At 40.2% G+C, this 16,083-nt stretch overlaps 1 protein-coding gene across 4 annotated transcripts in view; it reads right to left on the minus strand.

The window, feature by feature from the left end:
• Positions 1-15,883, minus strand: part of COPG2 (COPI coat complex subunit gamma 2) — a 115,161-nt gene extending 99,278 nt beyond the window's left edge. Inside the window, exons 1-4 of one of the 4 annotated variants that reach the window (XM_041727482.1) lie at positions 15,763-15,883; positions 14,473-14,525; positions 13,824-13,904; positions 10,410-10,481 (exon numbers count right to left, since the gene is read on the minus strand). In XM_041727482.1, coding sequence (XP_041583416.1) covers positions 10,410-10,481; positions 13,824-13,904; positions 14,473-14,525; positions 15,763-15,799 — 243 coding nt within the window. In that variant the 5' untranslated portion in view covers positions 15,800-15,883. Of the gene's footprint in view, positions 1-10,409; positions 10,482-13,823; positions 13,905-14,472; positions 14,526-15,109; positions 15,216-15,762 lie in introns of those variants that run through there. The other 3 variants (XM_041727481.1, XM_041727483.1, XM_041727484.1) reach the window with 3 other exon arrangements.
• Between the last annotated feature and the right edge of the window lie 200 nt (positions 15,884-16,083).

A 16,083-nucleotide genomic window follows, 5' to 3' on the forward strand; every position in this document is an offset into this window, starting at 1 on the left:
GGATGCCTTGCATTTTGCTCCTTATTCTTATGTCTTTCTATTATATCCTTAGGCATATAGGCTCTATATATAATCGCTATAATGTTACTATCTGCTTCTTCCATCATCCTATCATTTCTGGGTTTGGGTTTATTGATCCATTTTTCTTCTGGTTATGTATAACATTTTCCGGCTTCTTTGCTTACTTGATAATTTTTTATTGGATGGTTTATGTTGTTAGGTGCTTGATTTTGTTGTATTCTTTTTTTTTTTTAATTTTTATTTATTTATGATAGTCACAGAGAGAGAGAGAGAGAGAGGCAGAGACACAGGCAGAGGGAGAAGCAGGCTCCATGCACCGGGAGCCTGATGTGGGATTCGATCCCGGGTCTCCAGGATCGCGCCCTGGGCCAAAGGCAGGCGCCAAACCGCTGCGCCACCCAGGGATCCCTGATTTTGTTGTATTCTTTTACATGGTATTGTACTCTACTCTTCAGATATTATGAATTGTAACAAATTCATCACCAACAAGTTACCTGGACTCAGATTTTTACTTTTGAGGCTTGCTTTTAAGCCTTTTTAAGCTTAAAAGCTTAAAGAATAGGAACTATTCTCAGCCCTGTGTTCTGGTGATTCTTTCTTTGGCATTGGGTAGTTTCCTTTTATGCATGCACAGATCAATTCTTATCCAAAGATTTAAGGAGAGCCCCTTAGCAAATTGCTGGAACTGCCCTCCTTCCTTTCTTCTCTCCCTCTCTCCTGACCTCTTCCCTCTCTAGTACTCTGCCCTACAAATTCAGCTTTCTTGGTTGGCTTCCTTGCATTCTGTTTTCTCAACTCAGAGAGATAACTAGGCTCCTTTTCAGTGTGCCCTTCCTGACCTGATACCTGTAATCAGACTCTGGGCAATGAGCTAATGCAATCCTAGAGCTCACTTTGTTTTTCTTTTTTCTTGAGATCACAATCCTGGGAAACTTGTTAATCTAATGTCTGAAAACTACTGCGTAATATATTTTGTGTGGTTTTCTAGGTATCTCCAGTAGCAGGGTAAACCTGATCCCTTAACTGCATCGTGGCTAGAAACAGAACAGAAGATAGATAGATAGATAGATAGATAGATAGATAGATAGATACACACACAAATATATGTACATAGTAAATTTTAATAAACATTCTTTCTATTCTTCGTTTACATTTAATGTAGATAATAATATATTTGGGTCTATATCTACCATCTTACATGATTTATTTTTGTCCTTCTTGATTGATCTTTCTTTCTTTCTTTCCCCCTTCTATGGCTTGATTTTTCAGTATTCAATTTTTTTTGCAGTTTGGAAGAGAAAAGCAATTAATAGAGAAAAATCAATGAAACAAAAAGCTGGTTATGTGAAGAGATCAATAAAGTTTATAAGTCTCCAGATAAACTTCCCAGGAATAAAAGAGAAAACATACAATTTACCAGTATCAGAATGAAAAAAGAGACAGTACTACAGATCCTACAAACACTAAAAAAATAAAAGAATATCATGAACAGTTCAACAAACAAAGTTCAGGGAACTTTGGGAAACAAAGTTCAACAACTTCCATGAAATGGACAAATTTCTTGAAAGACACAAACTACCAGAAACAAAGTTCAACAACTTCCATGAAATGGACAAATTTCTTGAAAGACACAAACTACCAGAGGTCACTGAAGAAGCTAAATAATCTGACTAGTACCATATCCATTTCTTTTTAATGGAGTTAATTTTCAAAAACCTTCCCTTACAGAAGACAGTTTTGGGGTGCCTGGGTCGCTCAGTTGGTCAAGTGTCTGACTCTTGACGTTGGCTCAGGTCATGATCTCAGGGTTGTGAAATGGAGCCCTTTATTGGCTCCTCAGGTGCTGTATGTGGAGCCTGCTTGAGATTCTCTTTTGCCCTCTCCCTCCATCCCTCCCCTCCCTCTCAAGAAAAAAAAAGAAACAGCTTCAATACTGAACTCCATCAAACACTTCAAGAAAAATTAATAATGATTCTACAAAAACTCTTCCAGAAAGCAGAAGAGGAAGAAAGGAAGAAACACTTCTCAATTTGTTCCACAAGGCCAACATTACTCAAATACAAAATCCAGAGAAAAATCTCATAAGAAAAAACTACAGATCAATATATTTCATGACCACAAACTCAAAAATCCTTAAGAAATTTTAACAAACAATAATGAAAGACTTTATATTTTCCAGAAAAATAAATAAATGAACCTCATCATATTAACATACTGAAAAAGAAAAGCCATTATAATCCAATGGATATAGAAAAAATTATTTGACACAATTCACTACCCATTCACACACACACATACAGACACACACAAAATCTCAGCAAACTAGGAATAGAATGGAACTTCCTCAACCTGATAAAGGCCATTTATGAAAAACTTATGAGCTAACACCATACTTACTGGTGAAAAACTAAATACCTTCCCCATAAGGTCAAGAACAAAACCTGGATGTCCCCTACCATCACTTCTATTTATAGTGTACAACAGTGCAAGAAGACAGTAAGGAAAGATAAACAAATAAAAGGCATACAGATTGAAAAGGAAAAAGTAAATTAAAGTATCTTCCAAAATACTCCTAGCACTAATAAATGAATTTAATAAAATCACAGGAAACAGGTCAATATGCAAAACATCAATTTAATTTCTAGAAACTACTTACAAACAATATAATAAATACAATAGTATTTTAAAAAATCGTAACTACTTTAGGGATAAATTCACAAAATATGTATAAGACTTGTGTGCTGAAAGCTACAAATACTGCTGACAGAAATTAAAAGGACCTGAATAAGGGGAGAGAACCATATTTGTGGAGCAAAAAACACAATGTTACAATGTTAATTCTCAAACTGATCTTCAGATTCAATGTAATCCCCATCAAAATTTCAACAGATTTTAAAATATAGAATTGGAAGCTGATTCTAAAATTCATATGGAAAAGCAAAGAACCCAGTATTCCCAAACTTTTTCCAAAAAGGGGGAAAAAAAAAAAACACATGCACTACCAGATTTAAAATTTACTACAAAGGTATAGTCATCAAGATAGTGTAATATTGGAAGAAGAATAAAGATATAGATCAATGAAACAAAACAGAATGTTCCAGTGTACCAATGTAACTCAATAACCTCCTCCCTCCTCCATCCATACTGACATGCAACTATTCAGTACCGTTTGTTTTTTTTTTCTTTTTTTTTTTTTCAGTACCGTTTGTTGAGAAAACAAAGTAGGAGAAAAAGGAGAAAATGGTGAAAGGAGAAAGCAGAATCCAATCCTTACCCTGTACCATATGCAAAAATTAATTCAAAATGGATCAAAATGCCTAGAAAAAAGGCATAGGAGAAAATCTTTGTGATGCTGGGTTAGGCAAAGATTTCTGTAATACACATCAGAAGCATAATCCACAATAGGAAAAAAAAATTGATAAACTGGACTTCCTCAAAATTTAAAACTTCTGTTCTTTGAAAGACTAAAAAATGAAAAAACAAGCCAAAGACGGGAAGAAAATATTTAGGAAATATATCTGATAAAGGACGTGTATCCAGAATACACAAAGACTTTTCAAAACTTAAGAAAATATACAACCAAATTATTAAAAATGGGCAAAAAGATATAAACAGATCCTTTAGCATGAAAGATATATACAAAACAAAAACACACAAAAAGATGTTTGAGATTATTAGCCATTAGGAAAATTCAAATTAAAACTACAAAGAGATACCACTATATAGCTATTCAATGGCTAAAATTAAAAAGAAACAAATTTAGGGTGCCTGGGTGGCTCAGTCGGTTAAGCATCTATCTGCCTTCAGCTGCAGTCGTGATCCTGGGGTCCTGGGATCCAACCCCATGTCGAGCTTCCTGCTTAGTGGGGAGCCTGCTTCTCCCTCTCCCTCTGCCTGCCACTCCCCCTTGCTTGTGTGCTTGTGCTCTGTCAAATAAATAAATAAAATCTTTTTCAAATAAATAAAAAGAAACAAATTTAAAAAGGCAAAAAAAAGACAATACCAAGAGCTAGCCAGAATGCAGTCACTAGAACTTTCAAACAACAATGATGGTGGAAATGGAAGAGGGATTGGCAGCTTCTTACGGAGTTAAATATGTGTACACCTTATCATACCATCCAGCAGCAATCTCACTCCTAAGAACTGACCCAAGAGAAATAAAAACTTATGTTTAAAAATTTGGACACGAATGTTTTTAGCCACTTTATTCACAGCCACCAAACCCTGGTAACAAACCAAATATCCAGATTACGTTGAATCTGAAGATCAATTTGAGGAGAATTAACATTGTAATATTGTGTTTTTTGCTCCACAAACATGGTTATCTCCCCTTATTCAGGTCTCTTTAATTTCTGTCAGCAGTATTGTAACTTTCAGCACACAAGTCTTAGAGCAAACAAAGTGAGGTACGTCCATAAAATAGAATACTACAATGAAATAAAAAGAAGCAAACTCCTCATGTAAACAATAACACAGACAAACATCAAATGCATTATGCCAAGTGACTCAAAAGAGTTTATGTGGTATGATATCATTTTATGACCTCCCAGACAAGCAAAATTATGCAGAAAGAAGAGATTAGTGGTAGCCTGGGGCTGAGGATAGTTAGAATAGATCATATGTAGAGGCAGGAGGGAATTCTTTGGAGTGATGGAAACATTCTAAATCTTGATTGCAACGGTGATAATAACTACTATATGCATTTGTCAAAAATCATAAAACTATACCCTAAAAAGGACTTTATCCTATGAAAATTATACTTTTTTTTAGGATTTATTTATTTATTCATTCAGAGAGAGCGAGAGAGAGGCAGAGACACAGGCAGAGGGAGAAGCAGGCTCCATGCAGGAAGCCCGACGTGGGACTCGATCCGGGGTCTCCAGGATCACACCCCAGGCTGCAGGCAGCACTAAACCGCTGCGCCACCGGGGCTGCCCTTTTTTTTTTTTTTTTAAATGGAGAAGACAACAGTACAAGTGAATGAAAATCCAAGCCACATGCTGGAAGGAAATTTTTATAAAACACCTATCTGATAAAGGTCTTGTACCTAGAAAATATAAAGACAACTTATCACTCAATAGGACAAGTGGCATGATTTCTTTAAAAAAGTAAAAGATTTGAGCTAATACTTCACCAAAGAAGATATACAGATGTCAAATAAGCATATACTTACTTAATACATTCATCATTAAGGAAATGTGAACCCAACAATGCCACTCCTAGATATTAAGCAAAGAAGATAAAAGCAGGTCCACACACAGACTTCTACTTCAATATTTTTAGTAGCTTTGTCCATAATATCCATAAGCTGGAAACATCTCAAATATCCATTAATTTGTGAATGGATAAGTAAACTAGACTACCTCCATACAATGCAACACTACTCAGCAATAAAAGTGAGAAACTACTGATACACACAAAAAACTTGGATCAGTCTCAAAGGCCATAAGCTCAGAGAAAGAAACTAGACATAAAAGTCATAAAAGCTTACATACTATATGATTAAATTTAAGTGAAATTCTAGAAAATGCAAAACTGTGGTATCAGTAAGTAGATCACTGACTTCTAAGTGCTAGGGGTTGAGACAGGAGTCAGACAACTAAGGGATACAGGGGCATATTCTGGAGTGATGAGAGGTTTCTGTATCCGGAGTGAGGGGATGGTTCTAGGACTCCATACACTGGTCAAAACTCACTGAATCATACACTTAAAATTGGTGAATTTTATTTTTTATTTTTTTTTTTTTATTTTTTTTTGGTGAATTTTATTATATATAAGTTACACTCAGTAAAGCTGTTTTTGTAAGTACTAAAATAAAAAAAAAATTTTCCTATAAGTCAACAAGAGAAATATAAATAAGCAAAGAATGTGAACAGACAATTCACAGAGGAAGAAAGTAAATGGCCACTATACATAGGAAGAATTTCAATTTCAGCAATGATCATGAAAATGCAAATTAAGACTACAAAGAGATGCCATTTCACATTCTTCTGAATAGCAAACATTTAGGTCTGATAATAAGAAATTATCAGGAACAAGTAAGGATTTGAAGCAATGTCTGTGTAAATTAGTACAAGATCAGTTAAAGATCAACTTGATAAGATCAAATAACTAGCATTATTTAGAAATTCCAGTTGTAGGTATCTATCCCAGAAAAATTCTTAGTATGTGCACAAGACATGTATAACATCATCTGTAATGACAAAGAAGTAAAAGCAACACATATCTACCAATGGGAGAATGGACAAATAAATAGAAATACTGTATACTAACACACTGGGAATACATGTAGCAGTGAAACTGAATAAAGTGGAAGTATGTGCAGCAAGAGAGTAATCTTGAAAACATTAATTTTGAAAACTGCAATAATAATATGATCACATATGTATTTTTAAGATTTATTTACTTGAAAGAAAGAGAGGGAGAATGGGGGGAGGGGCAGAGGAAGAGGGAGAAAGAATCCTCAAACAGAATCTGCACTCAGCATGGAGCCTGACACAGGGCTCAATCCCAGGACCCTGAGACCATGATGTGAGCTGAAATCAAGAGTCAGCCACTTAGTCAACTGAGCCACCCAGGTACCCCAATCACTTATATATATTTTTAAAAATGTTTTATTTATTTATTTGAAAGAGAAAGAGAGTGCACAAGTAGAGGGTGGGGGTGGGCAGAGGGAAAGGGATAAGTAGAGTCTCTGTTCAGCAGGGAGCCCAACATGGGGTTTGATCCCAGGACCCTGGGATCATGATCTGAGCAGAAGGGAGACACTTAACCAACTGAGCCACCCAGGTGCCCCCACTTATATTTTTAAATATAAAAATATACACTTAGTGATACAAAAAAATACACATAGTGATACAAAAAAATATATTAAAAAATACACTTAGTGATAATATTTTTATACTAAGTATAGATTATGGATACAAATATATGCAATATATATAGATGTAAACCTTTGTAGGAGGTTACCAATATCAAGATAGTAATTACCCTCTGCTAAAGGGAGAAGCTCCACATGCTACCAGCAAAATCCCCACCTCCCTTTCTTACCCCCCAAAAAATACACCCTTAATTCCATATTCTGCCTAAGTGATCATCAAAATGAATCACAGTGTGCTGTACGTGGTTATTTTCCTGTCACTACAAACAACCTAAAATACCCTGGTCATTATTCATCACCTGGACACTTTTTGCCATACAGCTGGGAACAGCACTTAATCTGACTATCTTCCATCCTTATCAATTCCCAAACCCTCCACCACGTTTTCTGGCACTTTCATCAGCAAAATCTCTTATATCCTTAATTCTTCTCCTAAAGTCCCCATCTTGTCTCTAATTGAAACCTGGCTCCTCCCTGAGAACCACCCCCTCACAGCCCTCCCATTGGTGGCTGTTGTCTCTCCTTCAACCTTCATCCACTAGACCTGAATGTGGGGAAGCTCACTACCTGTTCAAAATCTCTGGGATCCCTGGGTGGCGCAGCGGTTTGGCGCCTGCCTTTGGCCCAGGGCGCGATCCTGGAGACCCGGGATCAAATCCCACGTCGGGCTCCCGGTGCATGGAGCCTGCTTCTCCCTCTGCCTGTGTCTCTGCCTCTCTCTCTCTGTATGACTATCATAAATAAATAATAATAAAAAAAAATCAAAATCTCTATATTGCCTTTCTCACTGTACCTTGTTCACCCCTAAAAATTTCTGGCTTTAAAGCTTATGCCTTGAGGTTGCATCACCTGCCACCACTCCTGGCTATATATCTAGACCTCTGGTTACTTCCCTTTAAAAAAAAAAAAAAATTAGTACCTTGTTCACCATCGCTATCTCCAATATTATCCCAGTAATAATTATGGGTGACTTCAATATTCATCCAGACTATATTTCTAAAACTCTAACCACTGGGTAGAATTGGCCTCTTCTCCAATGGTCCTGTTCTCCTTCCTTCTGCAATCACCCACTTCTACTATCATCCCCAACAATTAACAGTATCATTATTCTCATTTTTCCACTTCCAGGTATTTCTCTCTCCAGCCACCACTCCCAACTCCAGCAGCCCTTTCATGCCATTAGGATCTACAATCCATCAATTTGATCAACTTTTTACTGTCCCAGTCAGTCCCCGTCCTTACTTGCCTCCTAACCAGATTCCATAGTTAATATTTCAGTCACTCAACTTCCTTGCTTTTCCCTCTGCTTACTAACCTGGCAAAACCCTAACCCTGATTAAATCTAATCTCTAAACATTCCACACCACAACCTGAAGCCTGTAGCAGGAGAAAAACATTCACTCTGCTACCAGGTAATACCTTCAATTCATGACCACTAACTCCAAATACCTTCAATTCATGACCACTAACTCCAAGGGGTCATTCGTACTGTCCAACAACCTACATTTCCCCAATCTATTTTCTGGAAGACTATTGCATGCATTATTTTCTTAAGACAACCCCTGTGCTAGAGGCTTCTAGTTTGTCTTCATTCTGATTCTTCCCTGCTCTGCATCCTCTTCCCCGTTCCATTGGCCAGCTCTTCTTTCCAGCCGCCAGCCCTCTGAGCAACAGCACTTTGGCCCGCAAACTCACAGAGCCACAGAACCACAAAGAGGCGACAGCCTTCCATAACTTTTATAATAGTCCTTCTCCCTACTCCAGCAGCCTGAAATGCCTGGCTTTCTAGTCTCACTCTTCTAATACATAAACCTATAATAATCACAGTGGTTCTGCCTTCCTGATTGAACTCTGAATTTCTGGTACAGGAAGTGATTAAAGGGAAATAGGACCTTAACAATAGAAATCTGAAATTGCTTCTCTGATTCGATCAAAGGCATTAATGACCCTGTTTCTAGTGGTAAAGAAGAAACTCATAGTCCATGGCATGCAGAAGCAAAATACTTAAATCATCACCTGCAAAGAAGTATCATTAGGGACCTATAAAAGACAAGGTTTGGGTAACCCAGTAGTTGCTGCCATAGAATATTTTGTAAAAATATGTGATATAATGGGGTAGTTGCTAAAGAACACTGGAGAACTTAGTAAAAGAAATGAATATGGAGTTTTAAATTTACAGCTCAATATCTGGGTAACGGACTAGAAGTCTTCCATAACACCATAATAAAAAGCCTGTGTCATGTGGACGCAAGGCTGTGAATTCTGAAAAGCAAACCCTTCATGTGGCTGAAAGACAATGAAAATTCAATACACACCCTGTGGAGCATCTTGGATTAAAGGGAGACCTTGGGATTGGGAAGGAGTGGGACCCTGAAAATTGGGATAGGGACATACAGGCAGATTCTGATGAAACTGGGTACCTTGAACCCTCTAAATTCCCCAAGCCTCCTCTGAAAGTAGAAGCAGCTCTTCATTCTCTAAGGAAATCAGTCTCCCTTTGCCTCAAGAATGTGTTATAGCCTCACCAAGACAGTTGCCCTACGAGAGACTGCAGAGTTCCTGAGATCTACCCCGGAAGCTTATCATTATCCAAACATATAACTACACACAAATCCTAGAAGTTCCTGGGGGTTGGGCACAAAACGTGGCCTGTGAAGATATGTGGTACATACCAAAAATATTGCAAGATTTGGACAATTTATGTCAACAGAAAGCTGAGAAGTCTATCTCCCAGAACTCCCTTCCCTGTAGGTTCTGAGCTAGAGCTGGGCAAAAGAGAAACACACCACATTTAGAAAACAGAAGTAGGGTGCCTGGGTGGCTCAGTAGCTGAGTATCTGCCTTTGGGTCAGGTTGTGATCCTGGGGGCCTGGGAGCAAGTCCCACAAGGGATCCCTGCAGGGAGCCTGCTTCTCCCTCTACCTATGTCCCTGCCTCTCTCTGTCTCTCTCATGAAGAAATAAATAAAACTAAATTTAAAAAGAGAGAAAACAGAAGTAAAGCAGCAGCCATTATGTTCTGAAAGTCAGGGTGTCTTAAGGCAGTGAGAAATAAATGCAGAGGTGCTGGCAGCTTTAGTTGGTCCTTACTCTTCTTTTTCCCTACTCCATGTCCTCTTTCCCACTCTGCATCTGGCTGTTCTCACCAGCCAGCCCTGCTAATAGCAACCCCAGGCCCACCAGAAACTTGACTAGGAACTTAGAGATGTGGTAGCTACGTCCACTGACTTCCACACCAGTCCACTTTCACTATGGCATGCCACAAGCTGCATATGAACAGCTTTTATGACTGCATGAGATCTGTGAAGGAACAGCTTTGTGCTGTTATCTGTCAATCTTTCATATTCATACAGCCTTTAATGAACACTTAAAAATTTTATGAAGACAAATAATGTTTATATAATTTTAAATATTTCAAGCAACCTTTTCTAATTTGGAACACTCTTAAGTTCCCCAAGGAAAAAGAATAAAAGGACCTTTTCCAGTCTAAAAGAATAAAATATACTTACATCATTAGATTGAAACAATCGAGTCATTGCAAAGAAGGCTTCTGTGGCTTCCATAGTTCCAAAGTGTTCCCCCTAGGGAAAATTTAAACAATTTCTTAAACTTAAAAAAAAAAAAAAAGTATATTAAGGACTTTCTCTTTATTTCTGCAAAAATCTTTTAGAACTTGAGAAGAAAATTCTTTGTAAACATTCTGCCTCTAAGCTATTTTTCTGGCTTTTAATTTATAAACCTGCATGGCCATTTTGTCCACTCCTTATTTGAAATAATTCAATATCACACACCATGTTATAAAAAGCTCTGGAATAGTAGTCTCTAACCTTTTAGCAGGAAATATTTTAATTTCCCTAGAGAACCACAATTTACAAAGAGGTAGAAAGTAGTAGCAAGTTGAGTTTCTAATCAGAATGGCATGTTATTACTACACTGCCTACAAGCAGAGATCACACCTTTTATATTCCTATAATCGAATGCCCAGCACAAAGCCTGACATACTGTAGTACAACAAATATTACGTTGTGAAGAACTATATATTACAAATCCAAAAAACATGGCACAAAGGGACCAACTGAAAGGGCACAAACTGGATTAGTTATATAAAAGCAAGGCTTTGGAAGATACCTTGGATCTGAACTTTAATATGTTTAAATAAATCACCTGAGGATCTTGCCAAAGTACAGAATCTTGCTTCAGTAGCTCTGGGTGAAGCCTAAAATTTTGCATTTCTAAGTCGCTCTTGGTGATACAAATGCTCAAATGCTGCTGGTCTCGGAATGCCATTTTTTTAAGTAGCAAGATGTTAGATAACCTATTTCACTCACAGTCAAAAAATTCCAGATTACAGACTACCTGAGGCCTTAACTTTTCAATATTTAATTTCATTTAAAGCAATCTTCATAATGCATTAGGCTCAATCACTTTTCAGGGCTTCAGATCTCACATGGAATATAACTAGTTTTCAATCTATCTGTCATGGGTAATAAGAATAAACAAATTTTGGGGATCCCTGGGTGGCTCAGCGGTTTAGCACCTGCCTTTGGCCCAGGGCACGATCCTGGAGTCCCGGGATCGAGTCCCACATCAGGCTCCCGGCATGGAGCCTGCTTCTCCCTCTGCCTGTGTCTCCGCCTCTCTCTTTCTATGTCCATCATGAATAAATAAATATAATCTTTAAAAAAATTTTTTTTGATGAACAGCTTTAAAAGCTGAAGATGAAAGACAAAATATAAGAATTCACAATTACTTAAATCAGAGTGCTCAACATGCTTATCAGTAAGAGACTTCTCTCATAAATACTTAGTGAATAGACAGAAGTCCATGCACCTTTTAGTCACAGCAGTAAACCCTAAGTTCCGACTTTTAGACTTGAAATTCAGAATATACGAGTAGGTTGCTGTGACAGAAATGTAAAAGTATTTTTCCATAAAGCAATACCAAGAATTAGGCCAAAGGTAAAACTAAGGTTCCCAAACCTGTTTATGTAGCTGACTGTGTTTATTTATCAGATTATACTCGTAATTTCCTTATCAAGATAATGAAATGTTTCAACATGAGTTGCTCATCAAAGAAGTACTAGTCGATATAAAAGTATAGGCTAGGGATCCCTGGGTGGCACAGCGGTTTGGCGCCTGCCTTTGGCCCAGGGCACGATCCTGGAGACCCGGGATCAAATCCCACATCGGGCTCCCAGTGCATGGAGCCTGCTTCTCCCTCTGCCTGTGTCTCTGCCTCTGTGTGTGTGTGTGTGTGTGTGACATAAATATCACATAAATATCATATCATAAATAATAAATAAAAGAAAAAAAAGTATAGGCTATTCAGCACACCTTCAACTACTCAAAACTAGGCTTGTGTAATGGATTTAGCCAACTTGGACACATTGTGTGCTATGAAAAATTAAATCAAACTGACTTTGCCTTAAATATTTCTAATATGGTATCACAGAAGGATATGATGTTTGTACAAAAATATATTTTATGTAAGACTAACTTGTTGAGCAGCCCAGGTGGCTCAGCAGTTTATCGATGCCTTCAGCCCAGGGTGTGATACTGGAGACCCAGGATCGAGTCCCATGTCGGGCTTCCTGCATGGAGGCTGCTTCTGCCTGTGTCTCTGCCTCTCTCTCTCTCTCTCTCTGTGTCTCTCATGAATAAATAAATAAAATCTTTAAAAAAAAAAAAGTAACTTGTTGCTCAGTCTCCATTTGCAAACTATAAATCTTCATCATGTTTTCAGTCATGAAATAAAGTAAAAATAAGATATTCTCATGAAATTCAAGTAGGAACCACAGTTCTTAACACTGTATATTAACCACTTGAAGTATATATGTATGTGTATTTGTGTGTACATGTGTGTGTGTGAATCTAAAAAACAAAATCATATTTTTTAAGGTCCTAGACATTCCATGAAATTTTTTTAGTCTGAAACAAAACAATCAAAAACACCAGAAAAATAAAATAACACTAATAACAAGCAGAATCTATGTTTCATCAGGGCAAATAGTTTTGTTGATTTTGTCTGCTATATCCCCAGTGTCTAAAACAGTGCATTAGAATCAGTAGGTGTGGGCAGCTCCGATGGCCCAGCGGTTTGGCACCGCCTTCAGCTGGGGGTATGATCCTGGAGACCCAGGATTGAGTCCCATGTCGGTCTCCCTGCATGGAGCCTGCTTCTCCCTCTGTGTCTCTGTGTCTCTCTCTGCCTCTCTCTCTCTCTCTCTGTGTCTGTCTTGAATAAATAAATAAAATCTTTTAAAAAAAGAATCAGTAGGTGTATTATAAATATCTGCTGAATGACTGAATGAAAACTATTCCTCAATGTGCACATCCAGGATTATTCTCAGTGCTTTACGTTCATTATCTTGTGGAATCATTACAACTCTATAAAACAGATATTATCATAATCCTCAATATGTTTTCTATAGTCCTTTTCTAGGACATTAAGGCCCAAAGGGTTAAGCTCAGAATCATATCACTTGGCATGGTACAGTAGAGATAATAAATATAAAATCTAAGCATTAAAATCAAAGCTTGAAAAACATCACTATTATATTCCTCCCCCTTCAAAAAAAAGTTAAATATCTGGGATTTGTCCAAGATTTTGTACTGTATTTTTGGAGGGACATAAAGACCTCTGAACAAATCTAAACATATTTTAACATTAATACTTGTTAAATTCAAATCAATGTTGACAATCCATTATGTGCTTAGCTGGTCTAGTACCTCATGAATAAAACAGAAATATGTCATAATCCTTGTCCTCAAGAAGTTTTACATATCATCACCTTAATCAAACACTATATATTTTTAAATTGAGTGAATTTCTAAAAATTAACTATACTTTCCAAAAAGTACTTCACTGAATGTTATGTATTTCTTTTCCAGGAAACAAATCTGAGGAAAATCAAAATAGCTTACTTGGTTCAGTAAGTACAGAATCTTTGTAAGAATATGCAAACATCTTCTTGGATTGATGGGTGTTTCATTGAATATACGAGCCTGTGGGAACGAAAAACATTTTTAAACAGCATGTTTTCTGTCATTTCTATCACATTACAAAAGATCAACTTTAATCCAATAGACTATTACATATTTTGAACACAACATCCACATAATGTTAGTTGCTTACAGTTTTCAATGTATCACAGTATACGATACACTTTGGTCTTTATTTTCCATTTATACTAACTCCTTCCCTTACATCTAGTACTTCAACTTTATGGGCTTTATGTGTGTTAAGAATCGTAATATTTATCTACATCATCTGAATAGAATTAGCTTAATATCTTTAACTTCCTTCAGTAACCTTGCGCTAAACATCTCTGGCATTTTACTTAAAATTATCAACATGTGGCAGAGTGTCTGTCTACACAGTTTTGCGTTTCTATAAGCTCTAGACCCTCCTATGGTAAGTAACCCCTCTTCCTCTTCCCTCAGGTCTGTATTTTCCGAACACAATTATTACATCCTTCAATTCTTATTTCGGGTCATCATATTCCAGAGGCTCTCTGCCCACCATTCCAAAATGGAATAGAAAGAAAGAACACAATATACTTCCAAGTCATACCTCCTGTAAGACAGCACTCTTCTCCAGATGCCGAAAAGGATTGGAGCCACTACCTATATTATAAACAAAAAACGTCTTCAATAGTTGTCCAAGACAAAGTTACTGTCTACAGAAAGGTACTGAATGCTTGGGATATCTCACCTAAATGAAGCGACCACTTGGATATCACAGTGACAAGCGCTAGTAATACACATATAAACTGAATAAAATCATATGGATTCTGGTACTAGCTGTCGTTGCTAGTTACTGAGGATCTTGCACTTCTCTTTTGCACGATCCCTGCCCAAAAAGAGTGTCTTCTTTCCTTGTCCTCTTTTTATAGGACTGTTGCGAGCCTGTTACGTTCACACAGCTAAGATTAATGAGACTGTGGTAGGACCCTTTTGGATTTCCCTGAAACACAGGCGCTATCTTCCATGTTTCCAACAATTACTTGGAGGCAGAAAAGAGTTTATAGCCAAGAACGCTATCAAGCTGGAAGGGGCCATGGGCATTTACTAAACCCAAACGTCCACCACACCACGGGAGGCCTTGTGGTTTGGGAGTTGGGGGGGTGTTTCTGGGTGGCTTGGCGTCTTCCCCCCTTGCTCTGGATCAAAGATGGGTCTCAAGAACGCAACCCGAGCATCCTAGGTACCGTGGGCCAGTCGTAATCCCCTGGGAGGCGGACACAGTTAAGGTCCTCGGGAAGGCTGAAGGGCCAAGGCGCTTCCAGGTTCAGACGCGCACGCGCACGCGCACGCGCACACGCACGCGCTCCCGGCGGACCACCTCCGGCGCCCCCAGCTCGCGCGCACCCGCCCCTCCGCCACGCGCCGCGGGCCCGCCTCCTCGGCGGGGAGCCCACCCCCCGCGGCGCGGCGGCGGCGGCGGAGGCGGCTCCGAGGGGCTGTTCCGGGGGCGGGCGCGGGCGCGGGCGCGGGCGCGGGCGCGGGCGCGGGCGCGGGCGCGGGCGCGGGCGCGGGCGCGGGCGCGGGCGCGGGGGCGCGCGACCCGAGGGGAGGCTCCGGCGCCCGGGGGAGGGGCTAGGGGCAGGCCCCCGGCTGCAGCCGAGCGGAGCCGAGCGGGGCCGAGCGGGGCCGAGCGGGGCCGAGGGGGGCCGAGCGGGGCCGAGCGGAGCCGGCGGAGGGAGGGAGGAGGGAGGAGGGAGGAGGGAGGGGCGGGCTCCAGCTCCGGCCCCCTGGCGCACCGGGCGCCCACGCCTGCGGGTCCGCGTCCCCGAGAGCAGGTGGCGGCGGGCGGGGAAGGGGCCCCGCGGCCGAGGGTGGGCGTCAGCAGCCCAGCGCGTACCAGACTCCTCGTCCTTCTTGTCGAATTTTTTAATCATCTTGGACGACTTCCCAGCGCCCAGACCCACCGCAACCGTCCCAGGCGCCGCAGCCGGCGAGCGGAAGAGGCTGCAGGAAGGCCGGCCCCGTGCCCCGGCGCCGGTTGGGTCGCCGTCCCGTCACTCGGGGAGAAGGCCCGCCCCCCCGGCCGCGGCGGCCGCTCCCGTCCCCCGGGGCCGCGGCCACGCCCTCGCCCCTCCCGCAGCCGGCGGAGGCGGGGCCGGCGCTGGGCCCCCGGGGCTGCGTCGCGGCCCCTGCAGCGCGGGGCGGGGGCGGGGGCGGG

The sequence above is a fragment of the Vulpes lagopus genome, chromosome 13, assembly GCF_018345385.1.
Source record: "Vulpes lagopus strain Blue_001 chromosome 13, ASM1834538v1, whole genome shotgun sequence".
In the NCBI taxonomy this organism is placed as follows: Eukaryota; Metazoa; Chordata; class Mammalia; order Carnivora; family Canidae; genus Vulpes; species Vulpes lagopus.